This window comes from Miniopterus natalensis, chromosome 3 (assembly GCF_054644295.1).
Source record: "Miniopterus natalensis isolate mMinNat1 chromosome 3, mMinNat1.hap1, whole genome shotgun sequence".
Classification (NCBI taxonomy): Eukaryota; Metazoa; Chordata; class Mammalia; order Chiroptera; family Miniopteridae; genus Miniopterus; species Miniopterus natalensis.
In genome coordinates, this window is record NC_142083.1 from 1,138,462 (window position 1) to 1,150,330 (window position 11,869).

Sequence of the window (11,869 nt, forward strand, 5' to 3'; positions counted from 1 at the left end):
GCCAGGCTGCCTGGTCTGGGCATGGATGCAAAACACTGTGTGTGGACTAGCAGCCTCTCAGGACACCGCCCGGCAGGTTGACGTGGAATCTGACGCGATGCAGCCCGATTCACACGGCTTAGCGCCGGCTCGCAGCGGCCGCGCAGTGGGTCGGGCTGACTCGCCCGGTGGTAGAGGTTCCCTCTGCAGCACCGGCAGCTGGAGGTCAGAGGCGTGGGAGCGCTGCCCGGCACGCACTGCAGGCGTCTCCGTTTCTGAGGGAGCGTGTGCCGTAGGTGATAACCCGTCTCTCTCCCTCTCTCAGCATAACTTTAACTCGAAAGACCAGATGTACTCGGATGGCAACTTCACCGACGTGAGTGTCGTGGAGATAGAAGCCAACGACAAGAAGGCCTTTCCGGAGGACCTGAAGGCCCTGGACCTGTTCCGGAAGGAGAAGACCAGCACCGAGGGCCACAGCAGCGGCATTGGGGGCTCCTCCTGCATGTCCTCCAGGCAGAGCCTGTCCAGCGGCGACGAGAGCGAGTCCGCGCAGAGCGCAGCCAGCGCGGTGCAGTACTCCACCGTGGTGCACAGCGGCTACCGGCACCAGGCGCCCTCCATGCAGGTCTTCTCGCGCTCGGAGTCCACGCAGCCTCTGCTGGACTCCGAGGAGCGGCCCGAGGAGCTCCAGCTGGTGGACAGCGTGGACGGCGTTCTGCCCAGGCAGCCGTATTTCAAGCAGAACTGCGGTCAGCAGGAACCCGGCTCAGACAGTGCGCAGTCGGAGAGGCCGTGGCCGGTCCCCGCCGGCGAGGAAGACGGCGCCAGACTCACGCAGCAGCTTTCGGGCCCCGTCACCCAGGCCTGCGGGTCGGGGCAGATGCAGGTGTTTCAGGAGGTCCCTGTAGTAGATGCTTTCGGTCCAGGGACTGAGGGGCTGGAAACGGTTGGGACGGAGGCTGTGCTCGATGAAGGGCTGCCGAAAAGTTACCTGCCACAGACAGTGAGGCGGGGCGGCTACATGCCCCAGTGAGGCCAGCTCCGCACTCGGCGGCGCCTGCCATCTCCTAACAGGGTCTCCTCCGCGGCCAGATGGATGCAGTTTCCCCCGAGTGACCCTCTGCCCTTGGGAACTGGGAGTCCTGTCCTCCCACGTGGCCGTTTCCATTCCAGAGACCGGATTCCGTTCAAACACTACACAGACCACTTACCCACGAATGGCCGCGATGGCCGGTTCCGGGTGTTTGCACTGAAGACGAGCTGTTGCTTCCCACACACTTGTAAGGACACTTGTCTGGTCGTCTAGGGGACAGTATTGAGTAATGAGCAGAGGTAAACTTTGCACAGCGGCGCTGGGTTTAACTCGGAAGTCATCAGAAAGGTGGCGGAGGGGGAGGTGGTGTGAGGGGTCAGGGACAAGGTCCAGACCCACTACCCCGGCTGGCAGAGTTTTAACTGCAGCCCCAGCGGCCAGACCAACAAGCCGGACATCTGTTCTCTGACCCAAAAAAAAGAGCCCGTGTGTAATCACAGCAACATACAGAACATCCGCTCTCTTCCACTGGCGATGCTTCTGCCGGTTTCCAGGGGAAGGAATCCCAGAGTTTAAAAAATACTGATTTTTGAATATCCTGTCATCAGTAATCTAACTGGATTTTCAGAACAGTGCCGCCCCTGTCAGCAGCCTCTCTGAAGGTGTCTCACAGATTCAGAGGCCCCTGGAGCGAGGGCCACGCTGGCTTACGCATTCGGACGTCCTCCCCCTGCACGGGTTTGAATGCGAGCGTGTGGTGTGCGGACTGCTGGCCCTTCCTGTCATCCAGTGTCCTCAGCTTCAGGTGGACTTCCCGTTCCTGCTCTGAGCTCCTGGTTAAGTGACCAGGATGAAATTCTCCTGTTTCTCTAGTAGCTGTTTCTCACAAACATGGTCTGTGCTCAGAAAACAAACTCCCGCCCCACCTGCGCCTGTCGATCTAGTGAACATCCCGGTCTCCTCTGTGCACCCGCCGCCCCGCGGGGTGGAGCTCAGTTCCCCGCTGATGCAGGAATGTCAGCCCCTCCCCGTCCCCCTGGGGGTCAGGGCAGCAGGCCCCAGGGTCAGCGCTGACCCTCCGTCACCCTTACACCCTCTCCTGCCACCACATTCGATGACTCGGGCTAAAGGCGGGGGCCGAGTGGCCTCTCAGGGACTGTCAGGAACCTTACTGCCCTCCTGTGAATGTGCAGAAAACAGGTTTTCTTCTTCTGTCCTTTGAGTTGCAGAGGCCAGGCCAACCTGAAACGGCGTCGGGGGGTTGAAGGGGCTGCTAAGGAGAGGGGTGCGTTCACGGTGGAGGCGCATCCTCGCTTGGGGCTGTGCTCACAGTTGGCCGCGCCCCGTATTCCCACCACCTCAGCTCTGTCACGTGCCCGAGACAGCGGGGCCCCGTCCTGCCGCAGCCGGCGAGAGCCATAGGGCGACAGGAGTGAGCGAGGAGAACTGGGCACGAGGGTCACAGGGACCCAGAGGCCCCGACTCACACGACCGCCGTTTATTTAAGTTGGCGTCCGAGGCTGAGCCGGAGCAGGACTGGGTCTGTCCAGTGAAATGTCTTTCAAGAAATTTGTGTCTGTTACATTTCTCATTTCCTCGAGAGGCGTCGTCATGTTGCTGCGGTCACTGTAGTGTAACTTCCCTGTGACCGAGGTGTTGGGGGATGTAACCTGCTGGCGTGGACTCCACGCGTGACTCGGCGCGTGAGAGGGAGGTGAGGAGCCGCGGGAGACGGGACGTCACCGGGCCGCGTCTCTGCTGAAACTCGCAGAGCGCGGTGCGGCCGGCGGACCCGCCCCGTCCGCGACAGTGGACGTACGGCTTCTGCACAGAAACCCTTCAGAAGATACGCGTCTGATCACCAGCATGAAACGCACACCTTTGCCGGGAAGGGAGACAAGCGGGACTAGTTTACGTGCAGAGTGAATTCGTCGAGGCGCGTCCTGAGGAACTGTTTTGATGCACGTGAACTGTATTCTGGTTACGTGACAGTCTACGTACAGGGTGTCCCCAAAAACGTACACACCACTAAAAGCTGACGGCTTAATTGATGGCTCTTTTCGGCCTTCGCCCATTAGAAGTAATAATTCACAGTGCGTGTACATTTTTTGGGACACCCCGTGTAAGTTAGTGGGTTGGTTAGTATCCGGAAACTGAGTGACGTCGCGCTCGCACGTCCGAAAGCCTCTGGACGGCCGAGCCGCTGCTCCTGCGCAGCCGCCCTGAGAGCTGACGGACTGGCATCGGCTCCGCCACAGGTCGTCGCTGCCATCCGACCGTCAGCGCCGGCGCCAGGTCCTGCTCATCCTGCAGAGGCGGAGTCTGCGCAACTGTTGGAAAGCTAGCTTCAAACCCATTGAAATCTGAAAAGTTAAGTCGTTTTTTTTTTAAACGCGGGTCTGTCCCTCGAGAGCACGCTCGGCGTGAGGAGAGGCCCCGGCAGAACCGCCCGCACTGCCCTCCTGCCCGCTCTGCCCCGTCACTTAGTTTCCAGCGGATCCCAGGGTGGGAGGTTCACACACAAGGTCATCGGTGACCCCGCTCGTGAGGTTAAAGGTCAGCGAAGTTGAAACACTCGGTTTATTCGTGAAAGGCCCCTTGAGTGACGCGTCTGACAGCTTTATAGAGAAACCAGACAGGCTCCGGGAGACGTCTCGGCCTGAGGACGGCCTGCGGACCTGTGTGGCGCTCCCTGAGGCGCCCCCGTTAGCTGCACCAGGCGGAGCTTCGCCTTTCAGGGATAAAGTCAAACGCCTTAATTTTAAGAAGTATTGCTGAAAATGCTAACCGTCCCGGAGCCTTGGGTGGGCGCGGCTTTGCTGGTGGAGGGTCCTGCCTGGATAGTGAGGAACATGGCGCCCGGGGCAGGGGCCGCGAAGGAAACGGTCAAACAAGGCAGGTCTCAGCCCCCTTCTGTTTGGTGTTGACGGGTTTCCGAGCCAGGCTCCCGTCTCAGTGTTGAAATGGCTAAAATGCAAACCAAGCAGCTCCCTACCTGAAAGGTTACGTGTTAGAAATTTTGGGGATGGCTTCCTGTGTGGGTCGTGTCAGATCCCGCTGCCTGGGTAAGGTTGCTTTTAAATGTTTTTTGCACTTTTCTGTGAATCAAGAATACAGAGCCACGGCAGCCAGGTGCCCAGGGTTGGCCCGAGACAGGGTGTCCTCCCAGGTTCCCAAGGAGGTGCTGACCCCCAGGCACCGCCGGGCGCCCCTGGTCCACAGCAGCTCCCTTCAGACTGTGAACAGTTCAGGTGGAGGGCAGGACGCTCCTCGGCCAAATGTGCCTTTGGGATTCATGTTTTTCATTTGCTGCTGGTGTGTGCACTAGCATGTGGTCCCGGGTACACGGCGTTACCACGAGAGGCAGCTCTGGGTGAGCTCTTGGCCGCTCGTTCCTAAATTCTGGGAGTTTTGTAGCCAGGGTGGTTTATCGGCATTACCCAGTTTCTTCGAGTTGAGAGGTGGTGATGAAGGTGGTTGAGGGCCAGTGGTGACAGGGTGTTCCCAGTCTTCTGTCCCTTACACAGCTTTGCTGAGTGATAACCCCGTTTCCAACACTGTCACAAATAAAACGGTGTCTTGAAAGGTCGTGTCTGAGTTCTTCAGTCTTGATGTCCGTGTGTGTGGACAGTGCGCACAGGTGGGCAGCGGGCCAGCGCTGCAGTCCAGGGATGGTAGGGCGTGTCCCCTGCGTCCTGGCTCCGTCCCTTCCCGGTCACTAGCTGCCTCAGCCCCACCTGGCCTGATGTCATCCGCAAGGCTTGTCCGGAGAGTTGTGTGTTTTCACCTTTGTAGCTCACTGCATGTTCTAACTGTAACCACAGCTATTGTTTTTATGTTGACATAACTCTAAACGTTACCGTAAATGTACTCCTGTATATCGCGTATAATCCTTTAAGTAGGTTTAGGGAATAAATCCTTATTCAGGTATTTTTGTGTGGTCACTGCTTCAATGTCACAACGTCTTGGTTGAGGTGACAGTGTCACTTGGTGCTGGGTCTTCATGTGAAGGATCCTGTGGCTTTTAAATGCTCGTCTAGCATATGGAGCGGGATTTGGAGGACTGACGCCCTGTCTTGGCCTTCGTGACGTGTAGAAGGGACTCGGATGGCAGGTTCGCTCACCTGCCTTCCAGGCTTAACCACGAGGGCTCCTGGGCCCCGTCCTGCCTCCCAGGGGGTTCCTCCTGAGTAGGTGCAGCCCCACCTTGTGGCCGGTCGGGGCCCCGTGGAGCCTGGCCTGGGTCACAGGAGGCCTTTGGCACGGCCCCTCCCTGCTGCCCCGAGGTTGCCCCTTGTAGGGAACTAACCTGCTCAGCGGTTCTGCCTGGAGGAAACTCCGCTGACAGATTTGCCGGTCTTCACGTTGCAATTTTATCCAGACCACGCAGAGTCCAAAATGAACCCACGATCCAGACAAGTCTTCCTCCCGCACAGTGTTCGGTAAACACTAAAGGCTGTAGGAGCAACACCAGGCGTGGGGCTGTGCGTCCCGCCGTTTAAAACCCTCTGTCTGGCTGTGGCTCCCAGGCTCAGCCTCACTCCCTGTGGTCCCTCTGGTCTTGCCCGGACCTGGATCGCAGATCCTGACTCCAAATGACTACAGAGCCCCGCAGAGCAGTCTGTCTTCCCAGCCCAGAGACAGAAACAATTTTAACATTTGGTTTAAGCTTTTCTCTTTCTAAAATAATACAAAAACATTCATTCCACACTTTCAAAATACAAACATAAAACTCAGTACAACAGACTGCTCTTGCATAACATTTAGGTTCATGCTTTGGCTCGTTAGTAAACAGAGTGGGAGAAAGGAAACAGGAAAGAGGCAGTGGGAGGAATCCCAGAGTCAAGGTAAACAGGACCCGGCGCTGCTCACTCAGCTCAGCCCTCGGGTGACCCAGAAAAACCTTAGGCTCTTTGTCTCCGCTGAGGGGGAAAGCTACCTGTAAACTCAAAGTTAAGCGTTTTTTTTTTTAGATTCTAGTCACTTTCTTCAACTGCTAAAGGTTTTAAAGAGAAAGCACAGCTTATTTTTAGAAACCTGAATATTCAAACCCTGATTTTTTTGCATTCACTACTCCTGACCATGGCTATCCCATTTTGCATGTCAGAAAACCATCGCTAGGGTTGTCTTAAGCTTGAACGCCAGTGAGAAGTGCCCCCACTCACATGGCCTTTGTTTATGCAGCTAGTGAAGTTGGAATCTTACTGGGGTAACATGGCGAGTGAGGTATATAGTGGGAGTCCTCCCACAAAAGTGGGCGGAAGCCTAGCTCAGACCGAGTGTTGCTCCACCTGCCTTCCAGCCCGGGCTCGGGACAGTCCTTCCTGACAAACCACAGGAGCTGTCTGACACCCGGAACACTTGCTCCGACACCTTTTACCTCAGGCCGGGTCCCCTTTGCTGGAACCACCTTAGTGACAGGCCCGAGGTGCAGCTGGCCAGTGCACGTCTGGGTCCCGCCGGAGAGGACTTCTTCCCGCGGAGTTGGCCGTAGCCAGGAACAAACTGCTGAGCTTTCAAAGGAATTAATCTAAAGTTCCCTGGAATTGGTTCTGTCAGCTCCCAGGAAGGGGATCATGCTTCTAAATGAGTAGCCTAGGAGAACAGTAAAACCTCTAGAGAACAGACTGATTCGGGCAAGGGGGTGTCCATGGGGTGTCCATTAAAACCAAAAACCTGTTATATAATACAGTAGGTTTTCCAAGTGCGTATGTTAAAAAAGTGACAAATTGATCAATCTGTTTTTACTTATGTAGACAGGTTTGTGTAATTATTTATGAAAAGTTTAATTTCACAGAAAAGTTTCCTATATGTATTACAGTGATTTTAAATTTATGCTGAATGTATCTAGTAAATGCCCGCATTCACCAGTCACCGTGACTCAACAAACGTGCATGGCGGGGGTAGGGCTTAGGGCAGGTGCGACCATTGACCCTCGACCATTAAAACTGGAGAAAATCACGAGACAACATGTGACTGCACATGATGAGGTATAATCACGTGTTAATCATTCCCAGAACACTGTTTACGAGCAGTGACTTTAAATATGTAGACTATAGTTGTAGACACATCAGTGAAATTACTAGTGTTTTTTCCAACATACGGCCTATTCTCTAAAATTCGTTAAAAATAACGGAATTAACAAAAAAATAACCTGTTAATTTAATTATAAGCAAATCTTGGTTAAAAGCATTTTTAAATTAACAGGGGTGTTAATTTTCACATGACATACGTGGACCAGAAACTTTATTAAATCCAAAGTCTGTTAAATCGAGGTCCACAAAATCAAGGGTTTGCTGTATTTAAGTGAAAAGATGCTCAAAGGCACTGAGATTCTGAAAACAGAACAGTTCCGCACCAGCACTGACAGAATGAAACGGCAGCCACTCGGCTGTAGGTCACAGTCAGTGTGGATTTTCCGTTTTTAATCCACAGTTACTAGCACCTGCTTACTGGCGGCATCAGAGCCCAGGCCAGGAGCTCTGGGGAAATCCGAGGTCCACGTTTAGAGTTGTGGCTGGACGTGGGCTGTCCCCTGTGTGCCCAGAACATTTCCCGTCACCTACTGGGGCTGTGTGCTGGTGCTGGAATATAAAGGTGAACAAATACATACCATCTATGAGATGTTTACTTTGGGCCATTAAGTCCTTAGAAATTCTTACGAGGTAAATGTCAGAACCATTGAGAGACTCACAGGCTCAGAGAACCACCTGGGCCACGTGGTTGACTTGTTGGGATGAGTTCCTACTCTAACCTGACTCCAAAGCTTGTGTGCACCTGTCCCCACCTGCACTTAACAAAGGCCTGGATTGGCCTGCCCGGGCCCGGGCTGCACAGTGATGCACTTCTGGTTCCCAGACCGGGCCTTTTCATTCCCCCAGCCTTGTTTCTGCCCCCAAGCTTCCCTGCCCCTCTCCTTGCCCAAGCCCTCCTGAGGCCTGCCCTCCCCCACACCCCCTGAAAGGGAGGGAAATGCCTCCCTCTCTGCGGAGCTGAATGCATTTTAACACAACTCCTACAGTCTCTTTAGCCAAAGAAAAGATCCTCTAATGGTGGGACCTGGCCCACAAAGCCGGTGACAGAGGACCTAGGGACAGAGCACCTCTCCTGAGGATCCAGATCCCGCTCCTCCCGTTCCGGGTGGGTCTGCTGCCCAGCACCCACGCCCATCCCAGCCTGTCCCGGGTGGGTCTGCTGCCCAGCGCACGCGCCCATCCCCGCCTGTCCCGGGTGGGTCTGCTGCCCATCCCCGCCTGTCCCGGGTGGGTCTGCTGCCCATCCCGGCCTGTCCCGGGTGGGTCTGCTGACCATCCCGGCCTGTCCCGGGTGGGTCTGCTGACCATCCCGGCCTGTCCCGGGTGGGTCTGCTGCCCAGTGCACGCGCCCATCCCAGCCTGTCCCGGGTGGGTCTGCTGACCATCCCGGCCTGTCCCGGGTGGGTCTGCTGCCCAGTGCACGCGCCCATCCCAGCCTGTCCCGGGTGGGTCTGCTGCCCAGTGCTCGCGCCCATCCCAGCCTGTCCCGGGTGGGTCTGCTGCCCAGCGCCCACGCCCATCCCAGCCTGTCTGCCTCCAAGCTGCCCGTCACCCGTTCCGGCCGCTCCCCCGGCCGTCCACTAGGGGCAGCCGAGGCGCATGAGGCCCAGCTGCGGCCCAGCTGCCACCACACCAACCACACTGACCGCACTGGTTTTCCGGCTCCGTGGACTTTCCTGCCCTGTGTGTCTCCAGCCTCACGCTGCCTCCTCTCCAGATACACACACACTTCGTCTCTGGAACACACTGCGTTGCCTCTAACCTCGAGCCTGTGCGCACAATTTCCTCTCCTAAAACATTCCCCAGGCCAAAATCCCTTGTTCAGCTGGAAAATCCTTACCTAGTCACCAAGAATTTAGAGCGAGCCTGGGTGAGACCTTCCGTTCTCCGGCTCCCCCACCCCCACCCCCACCCCAGAGTGAAGGGTCCCCTGCGTCCTGAGACCAGCTGTTCTGTTTGTCTTTGCCAAGGAGCTGACCCCTGGAGGCAGGTTCCTGGCTTATTCACCACTGAGCCCCTGGCACCTGGCAGAACACCTGGAATATACAGGTGTGTGTAAAGCTTACAGGAAGAGCTGGGTGGAGAATAGGACAGTTTTAACTTGTTTATAAATCCTTTTATTTTTAGCATGTGTCTTGGGGTTTTTTACCCAGAGTTGCATGGTGCCCTCGGGGTCAGAAATCTGCCCTCTCCTCCAGCATGAGCGTGATCCCTGATGCCCATAACCCCCCCGAGGGCCAAAGCTTCTTTAAACCAACAGAGACTCACTGAGTCAAAAAGCAGTAAGTCAAAATTAAAGCCTGAGCAGTTCTTACAGATCATCTTCAGTCCCTTCATCCAGCAGACAAGGAAACTGTGGGTACAGACCAGTGAGCCCCAGGAGGAGACGCTCGAATGGGGGGATGCTTGCAATAGAAAAGGAAGGCAGCCCTGCCCGCCGGAGTTGTTGTCTGGAAAGGGGGGGGATAAAATAAACTTAGCCTTAGCCTCAGCCTCAGCCTAGCCTTCGAGAGAACAGGTCAGAAGAGGCAGGTATGTGCCGAATGCACACCAGGCTCTGAGAGCCAGGCTTGGACACAAGGCAGCCCCAGATGTAAAGCAACTCCCCATTTCTCAACAAGAAGATCCTACGGGAAAACTGGACAACCTGAATGGATCAACTGCTGAGACACTGACTAGACCCCAGATGTCTGCCTGTAGCACATGTTTTCACTCAGACTATGCAGAACCAGAGAATACAGGGCATTGGTTTTTCTCCCTCATACCTTCCACCATCACTCCAGTCGCGTCTTCTCGCGCCCGTGGACAGCGAGGTCTTCCCTCGGCGTCACCAGGTCCCCTTTGTGGATCAGCAGTTTCGCAGAGCCCAGTCCTGTCACTTCCGTCTAGTTGTTTGAGATGAAGCTGTCATTGGAAACAGTATTTCAGCTCCTAAGTATCTGCTGTATAATATTAGCAGTTTCCCGATTGTCTAGAGGAGCTTACGTGTCATCTTCATAACATACCTCTTACCATTGACCTTTAAGAAACTTTTACACCGTGAAATCTGACGTATTTAACATTGCGATCATACCGGAGGAGTAACGACTAAATCTCGGTTTTGTGCCTTTGGCTCCTTTTGTTAACACTTCTTCTGGTGATCTCCATGTACCTCCCAAACTAGCAGGAGTGGGGACGTTTGGGTGACTGGGTCCTTCCCAAACAGAACTCTTGTTTTCAAAGTGATTAGGAGAAAACATAATATGAGAAACTTTGTGAGGAGCTAACTATTAGGAACTTTTCAGGGGCATTGATTTCAGGCAAAAAGCAGTGTTTATCAGGCATGCTTTCCTGGAAGAAGATCATTATCTGTGGGATTTGGCAGAAGTGATGGGCGTGGTCTGGAGAAAGAAGAGGGACCAGCCGGGTGTGCTCGGTTCACTGTTCTCAAATTAATGTGGCCCTCCGTTTTCTGGATCAGATTAAACTATAGGGTTGTGTTTTTTTAAAACATGAGGTTTAAATTTCAGAATAGGGCTGAAGAATGTGTGTGGACCTCTATGAGCAACACCCAGATATCGCCTGCCCTGCTCGCAGCAGCCTTTGTCCAGATGTGCGCTTTCTTCAAAAGATGAAGGACCCTCCAGTCGTCACATCCCCATTCCTCCCAGCACGTCCCCAGTCAGAGGTCTGCGGTCTACAGTCAAGGGTGGGCGTCAGCCTGTACTTTCCTGCTCCCAGTGATCCTGTTGTAATTAACGCAGTTATTAATAACAGGAAAGGAGCAAGGGCAAGGCCAAATGCAGGCATTCATTTGTGCAGCTTTGCCAGGAAGCTGCAGTTTAACACTCCCGGGGAAGCCGGGGTCTATGCCCCAAAAATCGCTGGGGAGGGGACTGAACAGGGCTGGGGGCAGGGGGAATAGACGGGTGCCCGGTAAAGTCTGGGTGACGTAGGGAAGGTACAGCCTGTCCGTCACACCTGGGAACAGGCCATTGGTCAGAGTAGGCCTGGCCACTGCAAGCTCCTGAAGATCTGGGATATTTAACCCCCTACACCAGGGGTGGGGAATGACCGGCCCACAGGCCTTATACGGGCCCAAAAAATCATTGGGTCTGGCCCTGCCAAGGCAGCCGAAGGTGGGACTTGAAATTCAATAAATCTAGGAGCTTTTCTCATAGCTAATTTTTAAGTTGATAATTTTGCATGGCCCAGGAATGATGTTACAAATATCCAAGTGGCCCTTGGGAGAAAAAAGGTTCCCCACCCCTGCCCTAAAGTAAGGGGTTCTCACTCTCGGGCTCCTGGCTCTCGGCTCCTGGCTCTCGGTCGCTCTCACGCTCATCCTCTCTTCCATTCGCCCGCGTGGCCCTTAACCATGCGGACCCCACACACAATGGACTGAAGAAATGAAACTAGCCTGATGCTGTACCAGACCCAGTTCCCCAGGGAACAGGAACTTTGGACACTTTACTTCTAGGTCTGCTGAATCCCCAGCTGTACCTCTTCCAGGACTGGATGAAGGGAAACGGGACTTTGGAAACCCAGGGATGTAATTCCATGAAAATAAAGCTTTCTACCAATCTCCTCCTCTCATGAGGACCTCTGGAAATGCTTATTCCAGCAGCACCCCAAGAACCCCACTCCCACTAGCCACGGAGAAAGTCCATCCACCAATTTCTCTGAAAACACGGGGACAGAAGCAGGTAGGCCCAGGTGGCGTCTAATCACAGATCTCTGACCTCGTACAGGAAGGTTCAGTAGGGACATCCAATCGCAGCCTTTTTACTGAATTTGAGGCACCATGAAAGGTTTCTCTCTCCTGCAACAGATTCATGAA

General features: G+C 54.6%; 1 protein-coding gene across 3 annotated transcripts in view; it reads left to right on the plus strand.

Moving 5' to 3' along the window:
• IL6ST (interleukin 6 cytokine family signal transducer) overlaps window positions 1-4,945 on the plus strand; it is a 41,421-nt gene extending 36,476 nt beyond the window's left edge. For all 3 annotated transcript variants that reach the window (XM_087815247.1, XM_016199783.2, XM_016199785.2), the window contains one exon: window positions 305-4,945. In XM_087815247.1, the coding sequence (XP_087671373.1) occupies window positions 305-1,015 (711 nt within the window). In that variant the 3' untranslated portion in view covers window positions 1,016-4,945. The remainder of the gene's footprint in view (window positions 1-304) is intronic.
• Window positions 4,946-11,869: the final 6,924 nt, after the last annotated feature.